The sequence below is a fragment of the Typha angustifolia genome, chromosome 10 (assembly GCF_048772165.1).
Source record: "Typha angustifolia cultivar Huaian chromosome 10, ASM4877216v1, whole genome shotgun sequence".
Classification (NCBI taxonomy): Eukaryota; Viridiplantae; Streptophyta; class Magnoliopsida; order Poales; family Typhaceae; genus Typha; species Typha angustifolia.
In genome coordinates this window covers 233,614-259,268 of record NC_133248.1, presented here as the reverse complement: position 1 = coordinate 259,268, position 25,655 = coordinate 233,614, and the positions used below count along the sequence as shown (strand labels likewise).

Genomic DNA, 25,655 nt, shown 5'->3' with positions numbered 1-25,655 from the left:
AATAATTCATCGTTGAGGTATGAAGACGAGCCAAACGTTGTTCTGATTCATCATCTCTCTGTTTCTATCGATCTCAACCAATAATCTTCTCTCCCTCCCCCTCTCAATCCTCACCTTTTCATTGCTATATGCCAATGGCTGAGACGGCAGCGCTCGCAGGTGCAGGGTGGGTGGTATCTCCCATAGTTACTAGGCTACTCAATGAAGGATTTTCTTACCTCGACGACAAGGGCCTCTCTTGCCTCGGTGGTATTAGCATCACGGATAGACTGGAGAATTTGGAGACAACCGTCCTTCCACAATTCCAACTCGTGATCGAGGCTGTAGAGAAGAGCGAGCACAAGATCAAGCTAAAGCGATGGCTGAAGAAGCTCAAAGATGCTATGTACGAAGCTGAAGATGTGCTGGACTTGTACCAATATCAGCTTCTTGAGAAGAAGGTGCATCTCCTCTCTCATCCCATGCCTAAATTTTATATGAAATGCGTAGGCAATGTAAAGAAAGGGTTGTTGAAGATTGAGCTAAGAAAAAGTTTGAATAAGTTAGAGAAGATTGTTGTTGAAGCCAAGACATTTCGTGAACTCTTGGGAATATCATTTAGAAACAACATAACCTTTGATTTGAGCAACGGAGAACGATCAAATGTGACCACCTCCCTACCTCCACTTCAAGTGTTTGGGCGAGACAAAGAATGTGACGACTTAATAGACAAATATTTGTTGGACACATCTGAAGCTTGTCAACCTGAAACGAGCACTATTAGAAGAAGCTATTCGGACGTTGTTGCTATTGTTGGCATTGGAGGGGCTGGCAAGACTACTCTTGCACAACTCGTCTATAATGATCAAAGAGTAATCAATCATTTTGAAATCAAAATGTGGGTCTGTGTGTCACGCAAGCTCGACGTCACTAGGCACATGAGGGAGATGATAGAGTCTGCTACCATGAGCAAATGTCCTCGCCTCGAGAGTCTTGAAGCACTGCAACGCACTCTTCGAGATCTAATAAAATTAAAGAAAGTATTACTTGTTTTAGATGATGTTTGGTACGATGAATCAGTTATTGAGGCGGAGAGATGGAAGATGCTTGTTGATCCTCTCACTATTGATGGGAAGAGGGGAAGTAAAATCTTAGTGACTGCGAGAACAGAGAATATGCCAGAGGTCTTATGCCCAAAAAACATCATGCAATTGAGGGATCTAGAAGAGGATGCATTTATCTCACTTTTCATGCATCATGCTTTTGGTGGTACGAAATTAGATGATCAACATCTACGGGGAGATCTCGAAGAGATAGGAAAGAAGATTGTGCGAAAGCTACATAAATCTCCTTTGGCGGCGAAAGCAGTGGGCAGACAATTAAGCAAGAGATTGAAAACCGACGTGTGGAAAGCTACTTTAGAGAGAGACAATTTGAGTGACACTGCACAAGTTCTATTATGGAGTTATCAACACCTAGATGCTCCCTTGCAGCGCTGCTTCTCCTATTTTAGCTTGTTTCCTAAAGGTTATAGATTTGAAAGAGAAAAGATGGTTCACCTATGGATGGCTGAGGGGTTCATCAATACCTCGGACGGTTGTACAAGAATGGAGGATATAGGAAATGATTACTTTTTTGAGTTACTATCTCGTTCATTTTTGCAACCAGTTGAGGGCAGTACCGAATATTGTAATATGCATGACTTATTTCACGACTTAGCAGAAAGGGTTTCAGAAGAAGATTATTTCAGAATAGAGAATAGTCGGGTGAAAGAAATTCCTTTGACAATTCGCCGTCTGTATGTCTCAGGTGCAGGTGTGACAGAAGACAACATGAGTTTCAATAAATTAGAAAACTTGCGCACTCTCATAGTTCGTGATCCACTCAAGGATGGTGTCATCGATCAGCTTATAGCAGCAATAATGAAGTTTAAGAAACTACGTGTTCTTCACCTATCATTCAGAAGAATCAAAAGATTACCCAAATATATAGGAGATTTAAAGCATCTGCGCTACTTATATCTCTTTGGTAGTGATACGATTCAGTTGCCTGTATCATTGGGTAAGCTTTATAATTTACAACTACTCAAATGTCCTTATGCTAATTTACCAAGAAGCTTGAAAAATCTTGTCAATCTGCGGTATTTCGAGCAAACCCATGTAGAGCCCATGGGATTACCGTTACGTGATATAGGGAGGTTAATTTCTCTCCAAAATTTATGCCAGTTTGATGTAAAGAAGGAGGAGGGTTATGAAATAAATCAGCTAAAGAACCTAAATGAGCTCCGAGGATCGCTAAACATCTCCAATTTGGACAATGTTAAGAGCAAGGATGAGGCTATTGAAGCCAATCTGAAAGATAAGAAACATCTCGAGAGTTTGTCCTTGGAGTGGAAGAATCATCATGGGAGAGATTGTGGGAAGATGAATTTGGATATGGAGGTGTTGGAGGGCCTCCAACCACATTCCGATCTAATAAATCTATCTATCAAAGGCTACACGTCTCCTAGGTATCCGAATTGGTTGCTACGAAGGGGGTGCATAGAGAAACTGAGGTCTTTCAAGCTTATAAGTTGCACCTTATTAGAAGATCTTCCACCCATGAACAAATTGTTTCTTCGTTGCGACGAGTTGGAAATTTGGGATCTCCCCAACCTCAGGACGTTTCCTTTGCTTCCTCAGAGTCTTCAGAGTCTGGTGGTAGATGGATGTCGGTCACTAATATTTGTCTCGGAGGAAGAGCTACAGAAGAGTAATGACAAAAAGAAATCTTTAATGAACATTGTACGAAGTTGTCGACTCAGCGGAAAACTGGAGATCATGGGAGACATTAACCATTATATAAGAGAAGAGCTCGCAAGAGATTGTTTGGAAGTCAAGAGATCGATGGAGTTTGAGAAGCTAGACGTAGCAGAAGATTTCATGACGCTTGCAACTGCCCTACAGAGTTCTGAAGACTTGTCAATGCAAATGGAAGTGGATCATCTTTGGAAGGCCTACTGCTGTTGTCAAGAGCAAAGAGTAGAAGCTATCTTTGGGAGGCGTGAGAAGAGCGAATTAATCTTGCCCTCGTCACTTCAAAGTTTGCAGATAGGGTACTGCAATATCACAGACGGGGCACTGTCTCAATGCCTAGGAAAGCTGACTTTTCTCAAATCATTGGAGTTATATAGCATCAGGACAATAACAACCCTTCCATCTGAAGAGATCCTACATCACTTGATGGCATTAACTGATCTACAAATTCGTCACTGCCATTGGCTTAAATCGCTGGGAGGTCTACATGCGCTGCTTTCCCTGAAGAAACTCGAAATCTCCTCCTGTCCCTGCTTGGAGTTGGAGATAATGATGCCCTCTGAAGGTGGTGGTAGGGGCATCCTTCCACCTTCTCTTCAATGCCTAATTATCTACGAATGCATGAGCATGAGGTATATTGTCGCCGGAGATCTACCCAACCTCGTCACTCTTCGCCTGGATAAGTGTCGATCCCTAGCATCTCTTTCACTGTCTCGCCTGAGAGCACTCACGAGGTTGGTGATCATAAATTGCCCCGAGCTTTCTGCACTGAAATGCTCCCAAGGCGCACTTGGCTCCTTGGAGAAGTTGGCAATTCTAAACGTCCCAAAACTCGTGGTAGTTTCTTCTCTCTCCGAGGCTGTCGACTTGTCATTGTTTAAGGAGCTTGAAATCAGCAATTCTGCAACACTCACAACGATGCTGCTCTCAAGTAGTAGTCATTTTCTTGCAGTTTTAAGGAGCTTGTATTTGTCTTCTTCCCCTGAAGCATCCTTCCATGAAGAGGCCTTCAACTCTCTCGCCTCCCTCAAGAATCTTCGCTTGCATAATTGCAAAGTCCAGTCCCTACCAAGGAGCTTGAAAAGCCTCTCCTCCCTTAAGACACTACAGTTAGACAGCTGCCCAGATATCTCATCGTGGTCGTCGAATTTGCCTGAGTCGCTTGAAGAAGTACATTTGAAGAACTGCCCTGGTATCTCGTCCTTATCCGGTCTGCCTGCGTCGCTTCGTGTGCTGAATTTGAAATTTTGCCCTATCTCATCATTGCCGGTGCATCTGCCCCACTCGCTCATCAGCCTAAGGATTTACTGTTGCGGTCGTATCTTGCCACCGCCATATTGGCCTGAATCACTAAGGCATATTCAAATAACTGGATGGATCTCTAAGGAGTGGTGCCGAAAACCGAACGATAGGCCCAAGGTCGCCCGTACTACTCAGAGATCTATCTGGTGAGACAGATAGATCCAAGAAGTATGTTTGAAGCTTCTCTTCTTCTTCTTCTTCTTCTTCTTCAACCGCTGATGCTACTTCGCCACGGTGGTGTGGTAATTCATTTTCCAGCCTACCACTATCTCCTCCTCCTCCTCCTCCTTCATTGATTATTTATTCCCATGCTACTGCCGCATGCTTAATTAGTTCCTCTCTTAATTGAGTACTACTCTCTTCTTGCATGTAAGCTAAACATTTTCATCAAGTTTCATGCTAAATAAGTTTCTTGATTAATTATTCATCCATATCATATCTACAAATTACTTGATGTTCGTGTGCTTTCTGCTGGTAAAAGATGGGGCACTTCCATAAGAGTTCTCTAGTATTAAGTAACTTGCAGTTGATCAAGATAATCATCAAGACTTGGCAAAAATATAGTGCTCTTGATCTTCATTCCGTTGTTTATACTTATTTTTCAAGTAAATTAAAGGTCTTTCTTGCGGCAGTTCAAAGTATCCATCCGAGTCCTATTTGTTTTGCAGTTCTCGGCTTAGAGTTTCCAATATATCCAAGACCATTGCAGCACTTATGGAGCACTTGAGTAAAAACTTTAGCTTGATGTCGAGGTTTCTATGAGATTTATACCGACCTGGAGTACGATAATGGAGTTGCTAAGCAATCTTGCTGCTATGTTTGGCATATCAGTGGGTTATTATAGAGATAATGGTTTAATGCAAACTGTCTATCAGTAGTTATTACACTTTTGCATTGTATGGTTGATTGATGTTATGTATTTGGTATCTGTGGACAATGAAATATACCTTGCTATGCTAAGTTATGGAATTATTGTGGGTTCAATTAATTCATGCACTTCTTATGAGTAATTGAGCTCTGGAATTGTAGATTTACTTCACAATTGACTCCTGCTCCTGCTTGGGAGTTAAAAAGTTATACGCCCTTGAAATCTGGTATCCTAGACGACCTGCTGTAAATTATTGTCAGACATAGGAAAAGATCCTATCGTACAGATCTGTTTGAGCATTGATAACTTATAAAATTATATGGAGATGATTCTCCTCTATATCAATAACATGTCTATAAAGGTTCTTTTGAGTCTCAACTTGCGAATTAAAAGTTATAAACTTCTAAACCTGTTATTCCAGAAATTATACCATAGAAAAGATCCTAACGTACAGTAACGATCTAGGCATTGATAATATATGAAATATTTTACAATTATTCTACTCTATATCAAGAACATATCCGTCAAATGTCATAAGTTTGGACATGCAAAAGTTTCAATACTTTCTACTCTACGGAAAGAGATATGGCTTGCTTGAGAGAAATTCTTCTGTTCCTCTCTTTTCAAAGTTGCCACCAAAATTAGACGTGATATCATATCCCACCCACTTAGCAAAGAAGATTTCAAAGCCTGGCAACTATCCTTTCACATATGCAGGTAAGCCATCCGAGTAGAGATGAGCAGTAAAAATGGCGAAGAATTCATATCGAATACCTCATGGTTGATACTTTCATCTGTCTATCTACAGACGACACACCCTGAATCGATTTTAGACTGAAGAACAAGCCAAATAATTTTTTTTTAACCTTCATAGGAATCTTTATCTTTCAAATGATGAACGAGGATAAGAGCCCACCAAGATTATTTTTTTTTTTTTAAATTTTAAAGCTCATCTAGACAACATGATATCTAAGATATGCATCATTTAATTATCACGGTGTTAAAACTCCAAGAAGAAAATGTATACTGTATCCAAACATAGGTCCTCGTTGTCCCTCTCCAAAGATTCTCTGATTAATTCCACGCCTCCGGAGAAGAGAACATGAAATGTATCCGTTCTCATTTAAAACAGTCTTTTGACTAACTTAGCTGACAACGTCAAAGATTTGACCTCTTTTTAAAAGGAGAACAATGCCTGTAATAAAAGCTTCAGACGAAAGACTTCCAAGGAGCAGTATGAGAGGATGATATAAGCCACCATCTTTTTTCCCCCTTGCAAACAGTCCCCAAAAAGCTAGAAAGCTTCACTTCTACCTCTCCAAAAGAATGCCCTTTGTAAGGAATCAATATTCGTTTGAACACTTCTTCAAGAATTTTGAAACAAATAGGAAATAACGAGGAAGGTATGATACGACAAAATCGACAAACGTAATCCTTGGCCTCCAAGTCTGAAATTTATTTATTTATTTTTTATAATTTTTTAATAAGCTGAAGAGTATATGTATGAATTAATGTAGTTTTATTTAGGTCTTGTAATTTATATAAGGCCAAATTTGGCAGTCGACATGGAATATAGTACATAATTGTAGGGAAAATCTTGCCTTAATGACCATCAACAGTTTCAATACCCAATACTTCGTGTCTCGTCCACCACGTGTGCAGCAATTTTCGTGCACGTCTCCCGGATTGACGCGCTGACCCAATTGGGCTTGTACGCGATCAGCTGGAGGAGTCAAACGCATAGACTTTTTCTTCCATCCATCCATCCAAATTTTGCCGCCACCAACCTAACTCTGCTCATAATCAACCTTAACATCAAATAATATTATAAAAAAATTATTTAATAATTTAGTGGCTCAGTTTAATTCAGTGGATGGTTCAGTAGATTAGTTTGAAAAATTAACGACGACTTGAAGCATGTCTCAAATTCAAAGCAATTATTCAACAATATATAACTTAAACTAGATAGCTAAAAGCTCAGTGAAACCTAAATAACTGAATTAAACTGAGCCACCACGTCACTCAGCACGTTATTGATTATGATTGATTAAGCATCAACTCACGGTGCAAAAGTCACGCTAAAATTGAAAAAAAAGTTAAAAAAATATAGCTAGCTACAAGTTTATTGTTCTTATTTATTATTATTATTATTATTATTATTATTTTTCTTCTAAGAGTTTATAAGAACAATTGGGGCAATTGCAAGATGGGAGTGCGCAAATGCCAATTGCCAAGCTTTTGTGGATGTGGAAAGAAGGATATAGAATTGTTAGTACACTGTCTGGATTAGGAATCGTTCTGCGTATATACCGATTCGTTTTATTACAAAAAGAAAGTATATACTGCTTCGTGGGCCCACTCTTGTCGACCGGTTGGTAGTTGGGCCCCACTTGGCCAGGGGGGGGGGGGCGGATCTTGACCCTTGACTCTTGACTCATGACTCAGCTCAGTTGTTGGTCGCTCCTTAACAAGTGGAGAGATCCAGCAAGCTTATCACAAAAGGATTTGAGTAGCAAATTAGAAGAAATGTTTGGGGTTTTAATGATAAAAATCTCCTCTATATAGTAATAGTTAGATAGGATTTTAATAATAAAAACTATTGTTAAAATTTATAGATAAGTTTTGTCGAGGGCTAATCATGAATAAGGATAGCTCAAAAAGAAGAAGAAGAAGTTGATATATAAACTCTCTAAATTATTTAAATATATCATTAAGGCTACTTGTACAATATTTTAATAAAAATTCCAACAGAAATAATTTTTTTTTATTTTTTTTTTGACTAAATCAATAATTGGAGAAAAAATATATATATCCCCCTCTTCCTCTTCTTTCTATATATTTTCATATTCTATTTCGGAGTTTTTTGTAATAATTTTTTAAGATAAAATTTTATATTGATCTTCTCTAATTTTTTTTTTAAAAAATAAATTCTATTTCTAACTATATTTTTATCCATCTATTAACTAATTAATTAATTTTATATTAAAATTTGTTCCTTAAATAAGAGGGCTCGTTTGTGCTTAAATTTCAGTAAATGTATGTTATTTTCTTAGGGAGGTGAAAGTGATAGGGTCAAAAATGTAATTAACCCTTCTCTTTACTGTGCCGCCGCCATTCTATAAGCATTTTACGGGGGATGCGGGGGGCCCACACCACGTCAGGCAAGTGAAGCTGTTGCCCGTTCCAGCTAAGATAGGGGAGGATCCAACCAGGGACCGGCATCTCACACTGCCGCCTCTCTGGAAATTAAAACGAGGGTTTGATCTTTTTTCTCTCTCCTCTCCACGAGAGAAATTAAGGCGAAAAGGCCCCCCCTTAAAAAAGGCTAATCTCTTTCCGCTTACAACAAGAAAGGGGAAAAAAAAAGGAAAAAAGAAAAAGAGAGAGAGAGAGAGAGAGAGAGAAAACCAAAAGGAAAAGAGAAAAATCCCGATCGCGCCGGGAGGGAGAAGAGAGGGGAGAGATTTGGGGGGTGATGATGAAGGAGGAGGCCAGATCCTAAGCGGCGATCTCATCTACCCTCCTCTAGAGAGAGAGAGAGAGAGGGAGGGAGGGAGGAGATCTTTTGATCTTTTCGGAGCTCCGATTCGTCATCTTTTCCGTCTCTCGGTCAAGGCTCGATTCGCCTGTCGTCGATTCTTTGACTCTTGAAGGAAACCCTAACCCTAGGTGCGCATCCCCATGGTGAATCTTCTTCTTTTCTTCCTTACATATATCTGAGTTGATTTCTTGGCTACTTTTGTGGTGCTTCGAGGTTTCTTGTTGTTGGTTTGTTGCATTTCATGAATGATACGTTGAGTTGATTGGGTAGAATTTGAGCGTTTCCTGGGCTTTCTTGAAGTTTGATTGCAGTTGATGAAGAATGCCATGAGTTGATTGGGCAGGTCATGTGTTTTCAGTGAAAGAGAACTGAACATTTTGGTTTACTCTGCGTATTTGTCTATATATATATATATAGATGTTCATGCATGCCTACATTTGCCTTGTTGATGTATCAGTGTCCTATACTGTCTATATCACGAATCATCTCATCGTTGAGTACTATTGCTTGACATCAAAATTAAACCAATGGCATACCTTCTTATCTTTTTAGATGTTTGTACTTGACCTATTGTTTATCTTCCCTTATATCCTAAGATTTCAGCTACAAATCGAGATAATGATCCACTATATTTTGCTACAGCTTTCTGTAACCTCGACATTACTGTTGAAGATCATATATTGGTGAAATTTCTCTCAGACAATAACTCTTGATAACCTCTAGAATCTGAGGCCACTTCACTTAATAAAGAGTACCCAGGAAAGGTGATACTCATAAGATCACCAGTACCAGTTGTTTGATACAATTATGGTTTTTTATATTGAGCTGCACGAGGCATGCTGCTCGACACTTACCATGCCGACAGAAAATTTTCCACTATTGCATGGTAGTGCCGTATGTTTGTGAACCCATGCCAACTGCCAAATCCCGTGTTGACACATGTTTCCCTATATTGATCTGGTATGAAGTGTAATGACCTTGTGCTGCCTTGTGCTAAATTGCATAAATCATGTGCCATAAGGTTCTGCCATCTTATGCATATCATGCCGGACGGCATGGCAATAATTGGTAATAAACTAATACTTACCTTATTAGTTGCAATGTCATTTTGACTAACTAGAGGCAAGATTTAGTGCTGCCTAGTTTCTTAAATGATACACTTGGATGTGTTGGAGACATTAGATGGATGTCTGAATTAATTTTAAATGTCTTCATTCTTCAAAAGGCCCTAAGTCCATAGGAGTCTACATTGGTTGTGTTCGATGTTTGTTTATTTTGTTAGTTTCGATGCTAATTAGTGTACAATTTGGGTTGATTAGATATGGTTTCTTATTTTTAAGCTCAATAAGTAAGGGATTAATAGAAAGGAGGTCGTCTGACTATGGCAAGATTTTATTAAGTTGTGGGTTTTTTGAGTAAGCAAACCAACTAGGAGAAGCAAAGAAGTAATTAGGCACACTAGGCCTTGCTGCCTTGGTGAGTTGTAAACCCTGGCCTGAGTGCATAAGTTTAATAGCAGATTCTGTCTTGTTAAAAAGTGGTAGGAAGCTTAATAGGTGAGCCTTTCCTCTCCAGCAAGATCGATAGAAAGTTCATTATCATAATATATGGACTTTTAGACTAAATGCAAGTGCCTTTTATTCGAAGAGCTACATTTCTTTGATGCGGCATCGTCTTCCATCATAAGGTTTTGCAATTAGCCGCATCCAGACAAATATCCCTTGGGAATTTTGAGGGTGTAGTGTGGCAGTGAGATATGCCCCTCGCATCCAAGAGATCATGGGCTCAAGCCTTGGAAACAACTTATTTAGAGATGACGGTACGGCTACTTACATTTCCCCTCACCGGACCATGTAAGCCAAAGTCTCATGCACTAGGAACACCCTTTATTCCTTGAATTTTTTTTATTAATTGCCTGCTTGTATGTTTTGTTTAGTGCGGGGTTGGCTCGTCTTGAGCTCGAGCTAAACTTCAATTTCAAATCTCGCTCAAGCTTGGCTCGTTTACACCCCTAAGTATAACGATATAGTATAAGTCTCTTAATGGAGCATTTCTCTCCTACTTCATTCTTTTTCTCGGTCTTTGTTTTTATTTAGTTCTTCATGTTCTTTTTAATTTGTGTCATAAATATTTTTATTTTCTTACCAATCAACATAGAATGTCTTTTTCTTGCTTAACTTATCCTGAATTTCGCATTATATCAAGTGCCTTCTCTTTTGTTAATTTTGGTTTAGTTTTGTACCCTTTTTATGTTTCTTTTGTTCCTTGCTATTTCGTCGAGTAAAAGTTGATGACTTTAGTTTAATGATTCTTGGCTATTATAGCATACTGGTTCATTTTTTTTTTATTTTTTATTTTTAATTTTTGCAGATACATTGTCGTGCCATAGCAGTGCTTGATTTCAGTGCTGAATTAGTTGAAAGTTCAGAGTTACAGCATGAGATGATTTTGATTCGTCCTTGTCATAGATATCCATTTTCTTTCCATATTAGATGGTTCCAGTAAGGTGCCTCTTTTTCATGTTGATAGTTATTGATGGCCATGCTCTAGAGATGCAGTTCTCAATCATTAAGCTGCAGTCACTGTTGAAGAGCAAAATGAAAATTGTTAGTACTGAAACTACTTTTGATTTTTGCTAACATACTATATATGTAGAAATATGTGCAGTTATATCTTTGAATTCAGCTCTGTCCACATGCATGAAAAAACTGAGGCACCATTCACCTCCATGTAATTGCCAAAACTACCTTGGGATCTCATCTTGGAGGGAGAAGAAAGATTATCAAACTGGATTTTATTTTTTCTTAAGTATTTCCTTCTAGTTTTAACTTATTTATGCATCATGGGAATTTTAGGGCATGAAGATCGTTAATGATGTCCTGTAAGAGAGAATGATGGAACATGAATTTGAGAAGAGATTTCCGGTCAATTCTAAAGATTACAAGTTGTACGAGGAAATTGGAGAAGGTGTTAGTGCTACAGTGTACAGGGCTCTCTGTATTCCACTAAATGAGATAGTTGCTATTAAAGTTCTTGACCTTGAGAAGTGCAATAATGATCTGGTAAGTTAGTTTTTTCCTATTATTATTAGAAGTTTGAGTTTTTCGCTTTGGTAGATATGTAGCTTAGATTTCCTTGCTTTCATGTGCTTGTTTTTTCTTTCGTGTACATTCTCAATTTGTTTGTACTCACTGCTCCACAATGTTTGCCCACATAATTTCGTGCTCCATTACTTCTACCCGGTGTCCTTCCGGACTCAGTTATTTTTCTTTTCCTTGTTGACTTTTTTCCCTTTGTTCCTAGCTCTGTTCTCAGGGTGGCATCCAAGTACTTCTTTAGATGTAGGCAACAATGTGTTCATGGATTGATATTTTCATTTTGTTCCTCTGCTGCAAATTTGATTTTTGTTCATCTATGTTTGCATTTGCTAATAATGGTGGATTTCCTCAATGTGATATATATCAAATAATGGGTTTAACTATTAATTGTATATATATCTTCCCTTGTATGGAAGGTAGTAAAGGTTTAATACATGTCGCTTGTCTACTGGATCATAGGAGCAATGGCAAAGCAAGATGCATCCTGACCAAATCAATCACATAACAAGATCAGAATATGTTATTGTGCATTAAGAAAAGGAAATAAGTTAAATATCTTCAAAATGTAAGGGGAGAAAGGCTAAAGATATTATCAACTGAAGTTTGATATAGAAACTGCAAAAGTATGGAGGTTGGGTACATTCTTTATTTAAAGGTCGAGGCTAAAATATTTTCAAAATTCAAGTAATGAAGTTGCTATTTCTTTAAAATTCACTCTTTGGGTGAAGGGAATTCACTAGAGCTTCTTTGCCAAAAATGGTGATTTAGAACATGAGGAGGTTAAAGACATGTCCACTGACTGTTTGAAACATTGCCAAGGGGATGATGAGGTCTCTTATCTTGGAGAACAACACATGATTACAGTAAGACATCTGTTTTTAAGGTTGCTGTATGATATCAGCTAAGAGTGTAAGAGTTTAAGGAATTGTTATGGTAATAGGAAGGGTTCCTGTAACTGCTGATGATTAGTGGATTACTCTATCAGACAATTTCCAACAATGACGGAGAAGTGGAGAAAAATTAAATAGCAATTATTGAGGAACATGGGAGGCCTTGAATAGGTCTCAACCACATGTATATATATTATTTCTTTATTTGATAATTTTCATGGATTTTGTTGTTCCTGATAGGTCATTATCTTCTAATGGTAATATGTTTACAAGAAGAGAAACTTTCAGTTGTATCTTTTTTGTAGCCTCTCTGGATGCTTAAAGCAGAAAGTATCTAATTCTTTGATTGTTTGCTACTCTAATATGAAATATCTAGAGATGCATCTGAGAATCATGGTAGTGGATCTTTCTTCCACTGGTATAAGGTGAATCTTTATTATCTGGTGCTAAAAATATCATTTTTCAAAGGTGGCGCATCCTTTGTATCTTTTAATAATCTCTTTGTGATTCTCTAATTTTACAGGATGGAATAAGAAGGGAAGTACAGACAATGATCTTGATTGATCATCCAAACGTTCTTCGTGCACATTGCTCTTTCATAGTAGAGCATAATCTTTGGGTCGTGATGCCTTACATGGCTGGAGGATCTGCTCTTCATATTATGAAATCTTCATATCCAGAAGGTTTTGAGGAGGCAGTTATAGCAACTCTGTTACGTGAGGTCCTGAAAGCTCTTGTTTATTTCCATTCTGATGGGCACATTCATAGAGATGTTAAGGTAATTATGTAAAATTTGACTCTGTTGTCTTTCGTTGTCTTTTCTATTTACAGATTAACCCTTTTATGACCAAATGCGTGCCAAATGGGTTAAATTGAGTTATGGTTTTTGTTTGTGGTCCATGCATATTTAGTGGTCTATCTTGGGCTCAAGGTGCCATTGTGAAGCACAAAAGATTGAGTATTTCAATTCAGAGAATAAAAAAATCCTCTCTTCTTGAATTATTCATTTGCTTTTCATTTATTCGTATATAACTTGCTGGCCTAATAACCTGATAACCATAAAGTTGTCAGCTGGTATTAATACTAAAGAGAGCTTATATTTTCTTGCCCAGAAGAAATGCCAGATGTCATAACTAATAATTTTTCACTCATGTTTAGCTTATTAGTGGGAAGGTTGCCAACTGGAAGTCAATCTAGTAGCTTTCATTCCAAGTTCTTTTTCCCTGTCAAATTGCCTTCCTGGGACAAGTATAATTAGCTGGTACTCTAGATATTTTACATTGCTGGGTAAATATGTGTTTCAAATGAGTGTGGCAAAGAAATTGTCTTTATAGACTTCATGGTTGATGACAATTATAGTAGTAGCTTTTTATGTTTGGTTGTTTTCGTCTACTATATTAACTGTTTATCCATCTTCCATATACAATTGGGTTATTACATATGGGTACAATATATATACATTTATGCACCGCTTTTCCCAATATATTGAGGTTGTTCTACCCTTTTTTTTCAGGCTGGGAATATCTTAATTGATGCTAATGGAGATGTTAAGCTGGCAGATTTTGGAGTCTCAGCTTGCATGTTTGATACTGGTGATAGGCAACGATCACGAAATACATTTGTTGGGACTCCATGTTGGTGAGCTTTTCAAATTTACTCCATTTTGTTTTTGGCAATGTGATAATAGTGCTGATTTAGTACATTGAAGCTCACCCTCCTTATCTTCTCTTACATTTTTGCAGGATGGCTCCTGAAGTTATGCAGCAATTACATGGTTATGATTTTAAGTGAGTGGACAACGATCTAGTTGGGACATGTTAAGTCCATTTAACTACATATTCTTTGATATATGTTCCTATTTTCACCTTATATCCTCCTCTACTATCTTGTGTAAACAGAGCAGACATTTGGTCATTTGGCATAACAGCATTAGAGCTTGCCCATGGTCATGCTCCGTTTTCCAAGTACCCTCCAATGAAGGTCAGTCTAAATAAGAAACCATATAGAGGCATTAAGCATGTCAAATATTTTTCCTGTATGTCTGTAAAGATACATATTACTTTTTCTTATTGTAGGTGTTGCTTATGACCTTGCAAAATGCACCACCAGGTCTTGATTATGAAAGGGATAAACGATTTTCAAAGGTTTTCTTCTACATTGAAAACTTACAGCATAAGTAACTTTTGACTGTGATTTTTGAAGTGCTATCTTTTCTGTAGTCTTTCAAAGATATGGTGGCTACATGCTTAGTCAAGGACCCAAAGAAGCGGCCCAGTTCAGAAAAGCTTATGAAGCACCCTTTCTTTAAGCATGCTCGTTCAAGTGAGTATCTTCGACGAAATATCCTTCAAGGCCTTTCTCCACTTGGTGATCGTTTTAGGCAACTAAAGGTGTTTATCTATGAACCTCTGATCTGGAACTATTGCTTTATTTATATTCATATATCACAGTTGGACTTCCATTTATAGGGTAAGGAGGCTGAATTTCTTATGCAAAACAAGGTTTTGTCTGGAGATAAGGAACAACTGTCACAGGTGAAGTTACTACATGACACTATTATCTTTATTTTCCATCTGTGAGTGGAAATTTTGCTCTTCTTTCATGTGGTTGTCTTTTGTTACATGGCATTCACCATTTGGTCAAAGCATCTAACCATGGTTACTTATGAAGTATGTACATTTCCTCCCATTCTATTATTTTGTTAAATACTAAATGAAGCATCTAGACTGCATATTTGTCCTTATACCTTTACGAAAGGCTCACAAAGCTGCTTATCTTTGTCATATATTCCTTTGCCACTTTTCCTCTGCTTATCTTTCCCTTGGTCATCAGCAAAGCATTTGGCTCTTTCCAGTCAACACTTATGATCTGCATTCTTCTGTACCAGTGATATTGCATTATAACCTTGTTGCAATTCTCGTGTTACATTTGTGATGCAATTGATTGCTTTTCACTTAAGTACCTGTATGAAAAACCATTGGAATTCTTCTGTATCAGTCGAGAATTGCATGTCGGACTTTTATGCTTTCTATTTTGATATTTTTGGTGATGGTGTTAAATATGTTACTTTGCAGCAAGAATACATAAGGGGAATCAGTGGTTGGAATTTTAATCTGGAGGACTTGAAAGCTCAGGCTGCACTTGTAAGGAGGTCCCTTTCCAGTTTTTAACACAAATTAAAAGGCTGTCATGCTTATGTTATTATCAGTTGAAGGAAAAGACAATGATTAAGTCTTCTTTCCCTTAAAATCATGCTTTTGCAGCTAGATACTTCAGATGACATCTTCCATCCAGAAGATGTAGAATATAACCGTAAGTTAATGGATGATCTTGAAGATGTTGATTTTCAACAGCAATTTCCCTCCTCCGAAAGATGTAACCATAGTAATGCTGCAAGTTGTGTGGAGGTATCAATCTCATTATTATTATTTTTATCCTACTGTCTTAAAATTGTTTTCCTTTCCAACCCTTGTTTTGTAGATCATTCCATCACCTTTTATTCTTCTTCAGGAGGAGCTACAGGAACTTCAGGATTTGGAGGGTCCATTTGCCTCTGTATTTCCAACTCGTCCTCTTCAGGCACTCAAGTATGTCCTTTTCAGCTGCTCAAAAGTACTAATCAAAATTTCTTTATATTAAAAACCCTTCTTGGTGATTCCGTCCAGCAAGGCTAACTGGACTTTACTCTGTCTTTTCTCATTGCCTTTTTGCTGAAAGCAAAGAAAGAATTAATATTATAGATATGCAGATGTCCGTCAACTAGTAAGGTTTCCAGTATTCATAAAAACATCAAGGTTCTACATGAGAGTATCTAATGAAGTGATTGAGGTTGCGTAGAATTGCTGTAATATTTTGTTCGTTAATTTTAGAAATAAAACGTAATATGAGAGTACCAAACTTTTTGATACTCGTCTTCATTTTAAATATATAGCTTTTTTAGGTCATTCATTTTTAACGGTTCTGTGATGAAAGTATGACTTAGGAATCACTGGTTAGAAACTAATGTTATAGGAAGCAGGATTATTAAATTGTACTAATTTCATTTCTGATTCAATTGATGTAGAGAATGTTTTGATGTTTGTGATGATGATGCCAATTCTACCAGTCCTAATTGGAAGAGGGAGGCAAGTTCAGATCTTCCGATTCCTTCTCATCAATCATCAGATTTGGTGGAATTAAAATCTGTTAAGTGTAATGGTGAAGATATGGAAAGGAGTTTCTCTGTGCCCTCAAATATGAACTCTCTTGGACGCCAAAAATTTTCAAGTGGTTCTCTTCTCCCAGAGCATGTTCTTTCTCCTTACAGGAATAATGCTGGGGATACTGAGAGGTAATCATTCTACTTATTAAACTCTTCGTGTCATAGGTCCTGCAAACTATGACCATTTTTAAATGCTGTTTCATCTGCTTTAAAGTTTATATGATTAGTCATTTATTTCATAGCTTGAACCTTTACATTCCATGCTTCAGAATGTAAAGCAAAGTAGCTTTAACGCGATATCAAAAGTTATGATACTACCAAACAATTTGGTGAAAGTACCAAGCTGCTGATGCTCATTTGAGATGAAACAGTGTATTTATGACATATATGAGAGGGGTATATGTAATGCAATTTAGTTTTGGAAATCGGTTAAAGCAGATCCATATCGGACAATATAGATTGGTCAGCCAGTCCCGGCCCAAAAGAATAGGCTGAAACCAATAAACCTATAAGATTTGGTGGGCTACAGTAGGTTTCTGCTGAAACCAAACAGTTTTGACCACTGGGCAAAACTAACTCTTTCATCATCCTGGGTTAAGAGAAGAAAGAGAAACTGGTCAAATTAGAGAGGAGGGACTTACTGCCCCTTGGTGTCCAGATATTGAACAATTAGGAGGAGAGGAATCATTCAGATTCTCTCTTTTCTCTCGTTTTTCCTCTTGTTGTTGAGACATTGAACAATTAGGAGGGGTTGTGTGGGCTATCGCCCTATTTAGTTACAGCTACAATTGCTGTACATTTGGTTTCCTTTTCTCTCTCTTTTCCATTCTTACATTTCTGATTGGATTTGAATGATCATGGTTGGAGACACATAATGATGAGAAAGGGGGATCAGCACTTGAACTATAGCAGCTGGTCCCTACTAATTCTTTTTCTTTTTCTTGTCTTTTTTCTCTCTGGGGTATCTCTTCATTGTCTCAAGGCAGAATCAATGGGTAAAAAGTCTTAAAACATGTTTGGAAGTTATAACAGAAAGGTTGTAGCCCAAGTCCATATACACAGGTCTGGTGGTTTCTTGTAATTTTGTGTGCTTCAAGAAATTTGCAAACAACAATGTAAAGGAATCATGATATGCTGATCTTCTTTATTGATATCATGTAAACTGAAACTAAAGATAGTTTAAATGTTCTGCCTATTATTCTTGGTCTATTAGTTTCTTGATTGTCCTGTTCCTCTATAATTTTTCTATTTATGCAACATTTTCATACATGTTTTGTAACATTTCAAAGGGGTGATTTGCATCGGAAATATCAACAGGAGAGGAACCATAGTGGCCCTCTACTGTTCCGTCAAAAGAGAGATTCATATAACTCTTCATCAGGTATGGTGTTATTAACATTTATCTCTTGCAAATATCTACTTCTCTTTGTCCTTCCCCACCGGGCACTCTTTTAAGTGTTCTCTCCTTTTTTTTCTATCAATCACAATTGCTTTGTTGTTACAGTATCAGCACAAGAGGAATCAACAGAAGGAAAAGTTGTCCAACGTAAGGGGCGGTTTAAAGTTACTTCGGATGAAGCAAATAGAAAGGTACTTAGTTACTCAAATTGATATCATTTAAATAGTAAACAGAATTTAGGGCATAAAAAATCTTATCTTTTGGAATAATATGGAAGTCCTTATTACATGTAGAACCTTATATTTTATCATCTCTTAGATAAGTTCAGCAGGAACCAGCTTATCGAACCAAGTGGTTGGAGCACCAAGAAAACATCCTGTCAGTGCTGTGTCACTTCTTCCTTCATTGCAATTTTTGTTACAGCAAAATGTTTTGCAGCAGGTATGTTTCCAGAGCTTTCTTTCATTTTGCTTGATATTTACTGGCTATATTTTTTATTTGTTATATTTTGCATTTGGCAGGAATTACTGAATAATTTGATCACATGTATTGAGCAAACACCTGGTACGTATCATGGCAGGATATCTTTTTCTCCCATCATTCAGCTTAAATTTGTTAAAACTGACTATCTTATTCAACACTGTCCGAGGCAGGCTTGCATACAGAAGTTCCTGGCACTAGTGATTTATCACAGGTGTGTATTTTCGACAGTTCTCCCCTTGTTTTATTTGGTGCAAAAACCTTCAGGAGCGTCTTTAGTAAATCGTAAATTCTGCTGTAGTCTCATGAGTCTATATTGTAGGATCCCTTAACCTTGTTGGTATATTAAATGGCATTATCTAGGTAAAGAAATAACCTAAACCTTTTTAAGAGTTCACGAGTGTTAAGTACATTGTTTTTTAATTAGGAATACCAGATGCAAAAGATAGTCAATAGTATTTACTGTACTTGGCTGTTTCATTGATTAATTCAATTGAATAGCTTGGACAGACAGTAACTTTGATCTATTCATATACAGCCGTCAGGAGCCTCCGTGAACGAGAAGGAACTACAGGCTTATGTTGCTCATCTGGAACAAAGGTACGTAATGCTCTATTTTTCAATCAAGCGTGTCACTTTTTTATTTTTGTTGTTGTTGTATAGTTGTCTGAAACTTGCTGCAATTTTAGCAACACAAAACTTGCGGAAGAGGTGCAGAAGTTAAACTTGAAAAATGCTCAGGTAGTCGTCGGAAATATTTCGTAATTGAGTACTATTGGGATTAATGTTCATAATATAATTTTTATTTTTTTAATTTCATGTTGAAGGTACTAAATACGCCTTGGTTTCTTGTGTTTCAGTTAGAACGGCAGATTAAAGAGAGGACAACAAAGGGATATCCTCATAAATGAGGCCTATCCATCACACGTGTATTTGGAGGCTTCGTATCTTTTATGCTTATTATTTTATCAATTTTTGGTGTTGCGTGGAGAATGGCCTTCTGTAAAGTTGATCAGTAGACGATGTAGCCATATATTAATTTATTTGTACAGTATTTTCCTGGCTTGCCATCAGAGGAAGCACACAGAAAATAATCAAGAGCACACTCATTCTAGGTGTTGTATTATACTCAAAAAAGTTCCAAGCAGAGCAGCAATACTCAGCTCAGACTTGGACAGTGTAAACAGTTGATGCTTGCAACCAATTTGGTGAAGTACTACAGATTGAGACAGTATAAACAGTTGATGCTTGCAACCGATTTGATGAAGTACTGCAGATTGAGAACACGACTAGCATTATACCGTTTTTAGCAAATCAAACTTAACGCAGACAAAGCAAAAGAAAGGACAGGATCACCAAAGAAGAGAACGCACACTTTACAAAGTCAACCCAAGTTAAAAAAGCATCGCTATTGCCATGCTTAAAGCAACAATAATCCGGACTCAGATCTTTTTGTTATGGATAGTTGTCGCATAGAAGCACCCTTGAGCAATTAATGACCGTACTTTTGGAACTCCCACTCGCTATTGTCTGGAGAGTCAGTAGTCAGCTGAAGTCAGAAAGACCTAAAAAATTGATTTCATTAAAAAAAAAAAAAACAGGAGGTAAGAAGGGCAGTTACCCAAAGGGCACACTTGTCGTGTCTTCAGCCACCGACTAATGCAGTGGAAGTGGAACGCATGATTGCAAACACCTGATTTAATTATGCATGTCAGCTTAAGACCCACTCGGAAGAAATTAAGCAGCAGCGAAAACATAAACCATTGTTTGCTTAAGAACCACCCGGAAGAAATTAAGCAGGCCATCCGAAATTGCAAGAAAACCCAAACTGAAGGTATATTGTATAATTACTGTTTAGTTTTCATATAGCATATTATAATATATTGTGAAGTCCATGGTGTACACTATATAGTGTATAGTGCATATAGTTATATATTGCATAATGTGTATAATGTAGTGTCTGGACAATGTATAGTTTGTCTAGTGTATATTGTAGTCTGTGAAGTGTACTTTGTCTAGTGCTAGTATAATGTATACTGTATAATCTGTGCAATGTATATTATCTAGTGTACAGTGTACAATATGTACAATGTATAGTTTGTCCAGATTATAATACAGAGGGTGTACGTATAGTATGTAGGATGTATAGTTCATCTTGTGTATCATGCATATTGTGCACAGTGCAGTGTAAAGTGTAATCATGTAAGATGTATAATGTATAATGTATAATGAAAAATGAAAAATGGACATGTATAATTTATATGTATCCAATGCTATGCAAAGCATCCACCGCATGGTGCATATGTAGTCTAGCAAAATATTATAAGTAATTTACCTCTAGTATATTGAATATTTTATTATAATAAACTAATAAATATATTTGCAATATAATATATGGAGAATCATCTTCATAGTATACCATCCACAAAGGGATGCTACTTTCTAATCATAGGATTACTCAATAAATATTTTCAAGTGTGATAATTTGCAGCAATAAACTTAATCAACAAAAAATATTACAAGCGGTATAAATATCTCAATATTACATCATATTTCTTTTGTATGCAGATGAAGGCATGCGATTATTGGCGGTCATATGAGGATGCGGGTGCATATCCGCATTCTATCATGTGTATATATATCTTTAAGAACCTACCTATGCACATGAATATCAAACAAGTTCATACTACATTAAAAAGTAGAGCTGGTAAGATCATAAAGAGTCCTTCCTGCACTAATGCAGCATAATTATTGAATCATGAAAGTTGTGATATTGTGAACTGTTTCCTCATTTTTCTAGCCTATGCTCCTTAGTCTCTCATTGAGAAACAAAAATCTTTTCATTGACTTATTATCCTCTCTTGACAAAGTCCAAAAGTTGTAGGAACTGCACGTAGCTCAAAAATGCTACAAGCCTGCAAATAGAGTTCTAATTTCTTTTTCTGGACTGAGCAGAGCTCAAGAAAAATATTTGAGCAAGTGGCGCTCAATCAGTCTCTCAATCAAGTTGGTTTTAAGCTTGAGCTCTGCTTCTACTGATTTCAAGCAGAGTCAAATAACTTGAGCCCAGCTCATCTCACTCAAGCTCAGCTTACAAATAAATCAGACTGCCTTGCAGATGGTTGACACAAGCAACTGGGTCTATATTATGCGTAAGATAGGGGAAAAGAATTCCTAAGAGTCTGCCCACCGAACATGAAATCCTGGAATGCTATCATATATATTTCTAAATTTTCTCAACTCTGATATTTTGAAAGAACTTGTTAGATTCTAATTGATTTGGGAGTATTTGATAGGATTGCATGAACCCTGTTCTTCTCTTCCAAATGGATAATGAGATGATGTCTTAACAAATTATCCTATATCATTGGATCTTGTTTTACAATTTGCACAATTTGCAAACATGACTCACAATTGGGTTCAGGATATTGAATGCCTTTCTAAAGATATTTGAACATCTGCCTATGATAACTTATGGTAGCTATTTACTATCTGCTGCCCATCTTCCAAGAAAATGAGGAAAGATGGGAGCTAATACATAGACATGACATGAAAAGCTGCAGGTAAGATCTAAAACTAATGGTAACTTTTGTATTGACAGTCATGACTAGCTTCAGAGACAGAGCGAGGAAAAAGGGGCTACTAACACAAGAAGAATATGACAGCTCCAGGTCAAGAAGGTGCAAATCCTTAGAGAGAAAAAGGAGTCCTGACCTCCGAATGAGGGAGGTTAAAAGCTAGGGTAATGTTGGAAAATAAACACATTGAAAAGTACATTTAATTTCTGGCAACAAACAAAATTGAATTGAACTAAAATTGATTACCTTCCAATTATATGAAACAGTTAAATTTAATTCTAATGTAACTGGACTTCCCTAAACTGTATTCAAATTGTATGCAGATTTGGTTCCAGAATGCATATCCTAATTTGAAATTCTTATATTGTAAGACTTCAATTTACACAAGGTGCAATAATGGTCTGGTTTCATCTAACAGTCAAACAAATTGACAGTCAAACAAATTGAGTGGTAAGGAAAAGACAAGGGGTTACTCAGGAGGAATTAGAGAGCATACTTTAAAGTCAAACCCCTAGAAAAGCCCTTAAGATCATGCTCGGTGCAACCAGGCTTAATAAAGTCAGTTCACAATGAGGAAGCCTTAAGATCATGCTCGGTGCAACCAGCCTTAATATAGTCAGTTCGCAATGAGGAACTACAGCAGAATTTTAAATATATATGAAACTAACATCAAGCTCTAAGAAAGATATGGAGGTAGAGGATGGCACTTAAAAAGAAACATGCATCTCCTTTTGTATCTATGTAATGCTAAACTCATTAGAAAAAATAGGCCCATATAAAAGACATTTTTCTATGTCCACTAGTTACACAAGAATCTTCCAAAAATCAGTTGGCACTTGGCAAGACTTAATAATGTCAGTTATGGGGGTGTAAACAAGCGAAGCTCAGTGTGAACTATGAAGCTCACTAGAACCAGACTTGGCTCTGCGTCAAATTGCTAGAAGCCAAACTTGAACTTGTCACAAGATCAAGACTGGCTAATTATTCTCCATCTAAAGCTTTGCACGGCTTAGAAAGAAAAAAAAAAAACATTTGTGTAGCAAGTTTAACCTTAAATTTTGAACAGCCAAGAGCCATCAGGTAATATCACTAGCAAAAATACATCAAAAGAAATGAATAGAATAAATATCTTTCCTACACAAGAAAATGTGAGCTGGGCTCGAGCTAACCAAGGGAGGCTTGAGTTTCCCTTGTTTATTAAAATATCTCATAATTAGAGCCTGAGGTCCGCTCATTTAATAAGCAAGGGAGGAGCACAACCCAAGGAGAAATGAGGCAAGGAAAACTACTGGCAAGCCAGCAAGCTCATTTGATATACCTAGTGAGAAATAGCATGAAGACATGCCACGCTAAGTGACAAACAAGTTGTACAGCTCAAATAGATTAAGAATGCAAAATTAGATTTATTATAAGAACCAAGAGAATTAAGAGTAATATTGTTAACTAAAAATAACTATGACCAGCAATCACAAACAACTCTATCAATAGGACTTTTCACCAGAGTGCTAGAATGAATTTCTGCAAAACTATATAATCGAATAAACTCGATCATCTATCCCATGATCAAAATAAGTATCATCTAAAGACAACAAACATATATATAAATCTGCCAAAAATGAGTCAATTAACTCGACCCAGTAAACCCAGATATAATAGAATATAAGTCATAACCTTTAAATTTCAAGACCCCAATCTCCACTATTGAGTGTTCCTGATGGAAAAATGTAGTAGCATCGAAAAGACTTTCATCTCATCTATAAGCTCCACAATGAGATATTACCTTACATGTCTTAAAACTTGCTAAATATTGAAAAAAGAAAAAATACCATTATTAATTATCATTTAACTAGACAGCATTAATAAGAAAAGGCTCTTAACTACTCCAACATTTCAGGATCATCATTTGATGTCCAGGAACTAAATCCTTGTTACTGGATCAAAATAAAAGTTCACATAATTTTTAAAAACTTTACTTGGTTTTCGTCAGTACTAGCACTCTAATTCGATTAATATTTTTATTTTTTCAATCCTATTTTATCTTTGATATTCCATATAGCAAGCCTAATTTAGTGGTGCAAATTCATTGAAGTACCTATCTCATAATTCCTCTTTGATTATATCACAAAATTGCCTTATGCGGTTTGAATTCACAAAACTGAAATTGCAATTTTGTGGCAGATCATTAATAGCATCAATATTTTTGGGCAAATTATGTCACTCATAATCGTAAGTTGTCCAATCAGAGAAGCAAAAAAAAAAAAAATCCTTCTTGAAGAATCATGCAAACCACATATGAACATATCCCTTAAATTGCAGCAAAAACTTGTTGGAAATTAGAACATCATGGAGCTAAAATAAGAATTTCAATTAAGGAAAATCTTAAAGCCGAGCATTACAACTCTACATGCCTTCAACTATCACCTAATCAAGCTGGAACATATCTCAACTCAAAATAATAATAATAAACCCAACTTGTAATGCGTATAAGATCAAATCTATACGTACCCCAAGCTACCGTGCACTCCTCGCTCGTTGCACTCGCTTGATTAGCCTGGCACTCGATACCTAACCAGATCACGATATCAAAACAAAACAATACAGAAAAAGAATGATCAGCACAAAAAAGGAAAACTGAAACCCTAACCTCAAGAAATGGAAGGAAGAAGAGGAAATATCACTCACATAGATCCATGATGTGATTCCTGCATATGGCGCAGTTGTCCACGACGATATCTGCAGAGATTCAACCCGTTAATCAATCAAGAAAGACGATCCACGAAGAATGAGGAAGATAGAGTCAAGAATCGAAACTCTAATCCTAACTAAAAAAGATAAGGGAAAGCAAGAGAGTCGGAGATATCTAGGGTTTTCAAGCGGTCATCCCATACCCCAGGCCCAGAGGGCGACGGCGTTCCACTTCTTGATCTCGAATCGCTTCGGTTTCTTGGCCGACGACGACAGGCCGGCGGCGCTCGATCCCTCGCCGGAGGGGACTACGTTGAGGTCAGTCTCCATCGCCGCCATGGAATCCGATGGAAACCCTGGGTGAGAGAAAAAGAGAGGAAGAGAGGTTTCGAAAACGAATCCTTAGAAGGGAGTGAAGTATAGAGGAATGGCGACCGGCGAGGAGGTTTATATATACACAGGAGAGGTCAGAAAGAAACAGAACAATGGACTAAAGATAGATAGATTGTACGAGGAATAAGAGTCAATAATGTATAAAGAATCCCGGATAAATTTTCGGATAAATATCCGGATAAGCAAGGATAACAAAGCCGAAATGGCCAAAATATCCTAACTTTATCTTTATTACAATATTCTTCAACTTAGATTACAAAGAAATGCTGCACTGGGTTATGAATAGGGATCCCACTTATTACTTATGCATGGATAATACCCCCCCATTAAAAGCCAGCTGATTAGTAGCACATAGTAATTTGAGTACCAAGAGGAACCTAAAGAATTATTTTTATGTTTCCTGGACCCTTGGAAGTAATGTAGCTAACTATCAGTAATTGCAAATT

General features: G+C 37.1%; 3 protein-coding genes across 8 annotated transcripts; 2 read left to right on the top strand and 1 right to left on the bottom strand.

Annotated features, from left to right (window-relative positions):
* The first annotated feature begins 57 nt into the window (after positions 1-57).
* LOC140768872 (disease resistance protein RGA2-like) lies at positions 58-5,003 on the top strand. Its single transcript, XM_073109322.1, has 2 exons — positions 58-4,318; positions 4,745-5,003. The coding sequence occupies exon 1, from the start codon at positions 129-131 to the stop codon at positions 4,224-4,226; it is 4,098 nt and encodes a 1,365-aa protein (XP_072965423.1). The 5' UTR covers positions 58-128; the 3' UTR covers positions 4,227-4,318; positions 4,745-5,003.
* Positions 5,004-8,279: 3,276 nt separating this feature from the next.
* On the top strand, positions 8,280-19,626 carry LOC140768231 (uncharacterized). Of its 6 annotated transcripts, none has more exons than XM_073108427.1 (22): positions 8,282-8,613; positions 10,856-11,091; positions 11,341-11,547; positions 12,997-13,251; positions 13,987-14,111; positions 14,216-14,260; positions 14,372-14,453; positions 14,549-14,617; positions 14,693-14,863; positions 14,942-15,007; positions 15,548-15,616; positions 15,737-15,880; positions 15,984-16,060; positions 16,537-16,803; positions 17,964-18,055; positions 18,179-18,264; positions 18,392-18,514; positions 18,595-18,637; positions 18,727-18,767; positions 19,092-19,153; positions 19,243-19,294; positions 19,414-19,626. In XM_073108427.1, the coding sequence occupies exons 3-22, from the start codon at positions 11,377-11,379 to the stop codon at positions 19,462-19,464; spliced, it is 2,091 nt and encodes a 696-aa protein (XP_072964528.1). In that variant the 5' UTR covers positions 8,282-8,613; positions 10,856-11,091; positions 11,341-11,376; the 3' UTR covers positions 19,465-19,626. The 6 variants fall into 6 exon arrangements, 5 of the variants coding, with proteins under 5 accessions (XP_072964528.1, XP_072964529.1, XP_072964531.1 ...); XM_073108428.1 differs by having other exon boundaries at positions 8,282-8,628; XM_073108430.1 differs by lacking the exon at positions 10,856-11,091.
* A 222-nt stretch (positions 19,627-19,848) lies between these two features.
* LOC140768233 (RING-box protein 1a-like) lies at positions 19,849-25,310 on the bottom strand. The gene is made up of 5 exons (XM_073108435.1): positions 25,020-25,310; positions 24,814-24,864; positions 24,637-24,696; positions 20,175-20,246; positions 19,849-20,083 (listed from the first exon to the last, which is right to left on the bottom strand). The coding sequence occupies exons 1-5, from the start codon at positions 25,153-25,155 to the stop codon at positions 20,046-20,048; spliced, it is 357 nt and encodes a 118-aa protein (XP_072964536.1). The 5' UTR covers positions 25,156-25,310; the 3' UTR covers positions 19,849-20,045.
* Positions 25,311-25,655: the final 345 nt, after the last annotated feature.

What these genes read in the sequence shown, in the direction of transcription:
- LOC140768233 (XM_073108435.1), bottom strand. Translation starts at nt 25,155, where the DNA reads ATGGCGGCGATGGAGACTGACCTCAACGTAGTCCCCTCCGGCGAGGGA. An exon ending in GAATCACATCATGGATCTAT is followed by an intron (nt 24,697 to 24,813) that starts GTGAGTGATATT and finishes TGATCTGGTTAG; the next exon opens with GTATCGAGTGCCAGGCTAAT. An exon ending in ACGACAAGTGTGCCCTTTGG is followed by an intron (nt 20,084 to 20,174) that starts GTAACTGCCCTT and finishes CTGACTCTCCAG; the next exon opens with ACAATAGCGAGTGGGAGTTC.
- LOC140768231 (XM_073108430.1), top strand. Translation starts at nt 11,377, where the DNA reads ATGATGGAACATGAATTTGAGAAGAGATTTCCGGTCAATTCTAAAGAT. An exon ending in AATGCTGGGGATACTGAGAG is followed by an intron (nt 16,804 to 17,963) that starts GTAATCATTCTA and finishes AACATTTCAAAG; the next exon opens with GGGTGATTTGCATCGGAAAT. An exon ending in GCACTAGTGATTTATCACAG is followed by an intron (nt 18,768 to 19,091) that starts GTGTGTATTTTC and finishes ATTCATATACAG; the next exon opens with CCGTCAGGAGCCTCCGTGAA.
- LOC140768872 (XM_073109322.1), top strand. Translation starts at nt 129, where the DNA reads ATGCCAATGGCTGAGACGGCAGCGCTCGCAGGTGCAGGGTGGGTGGTA.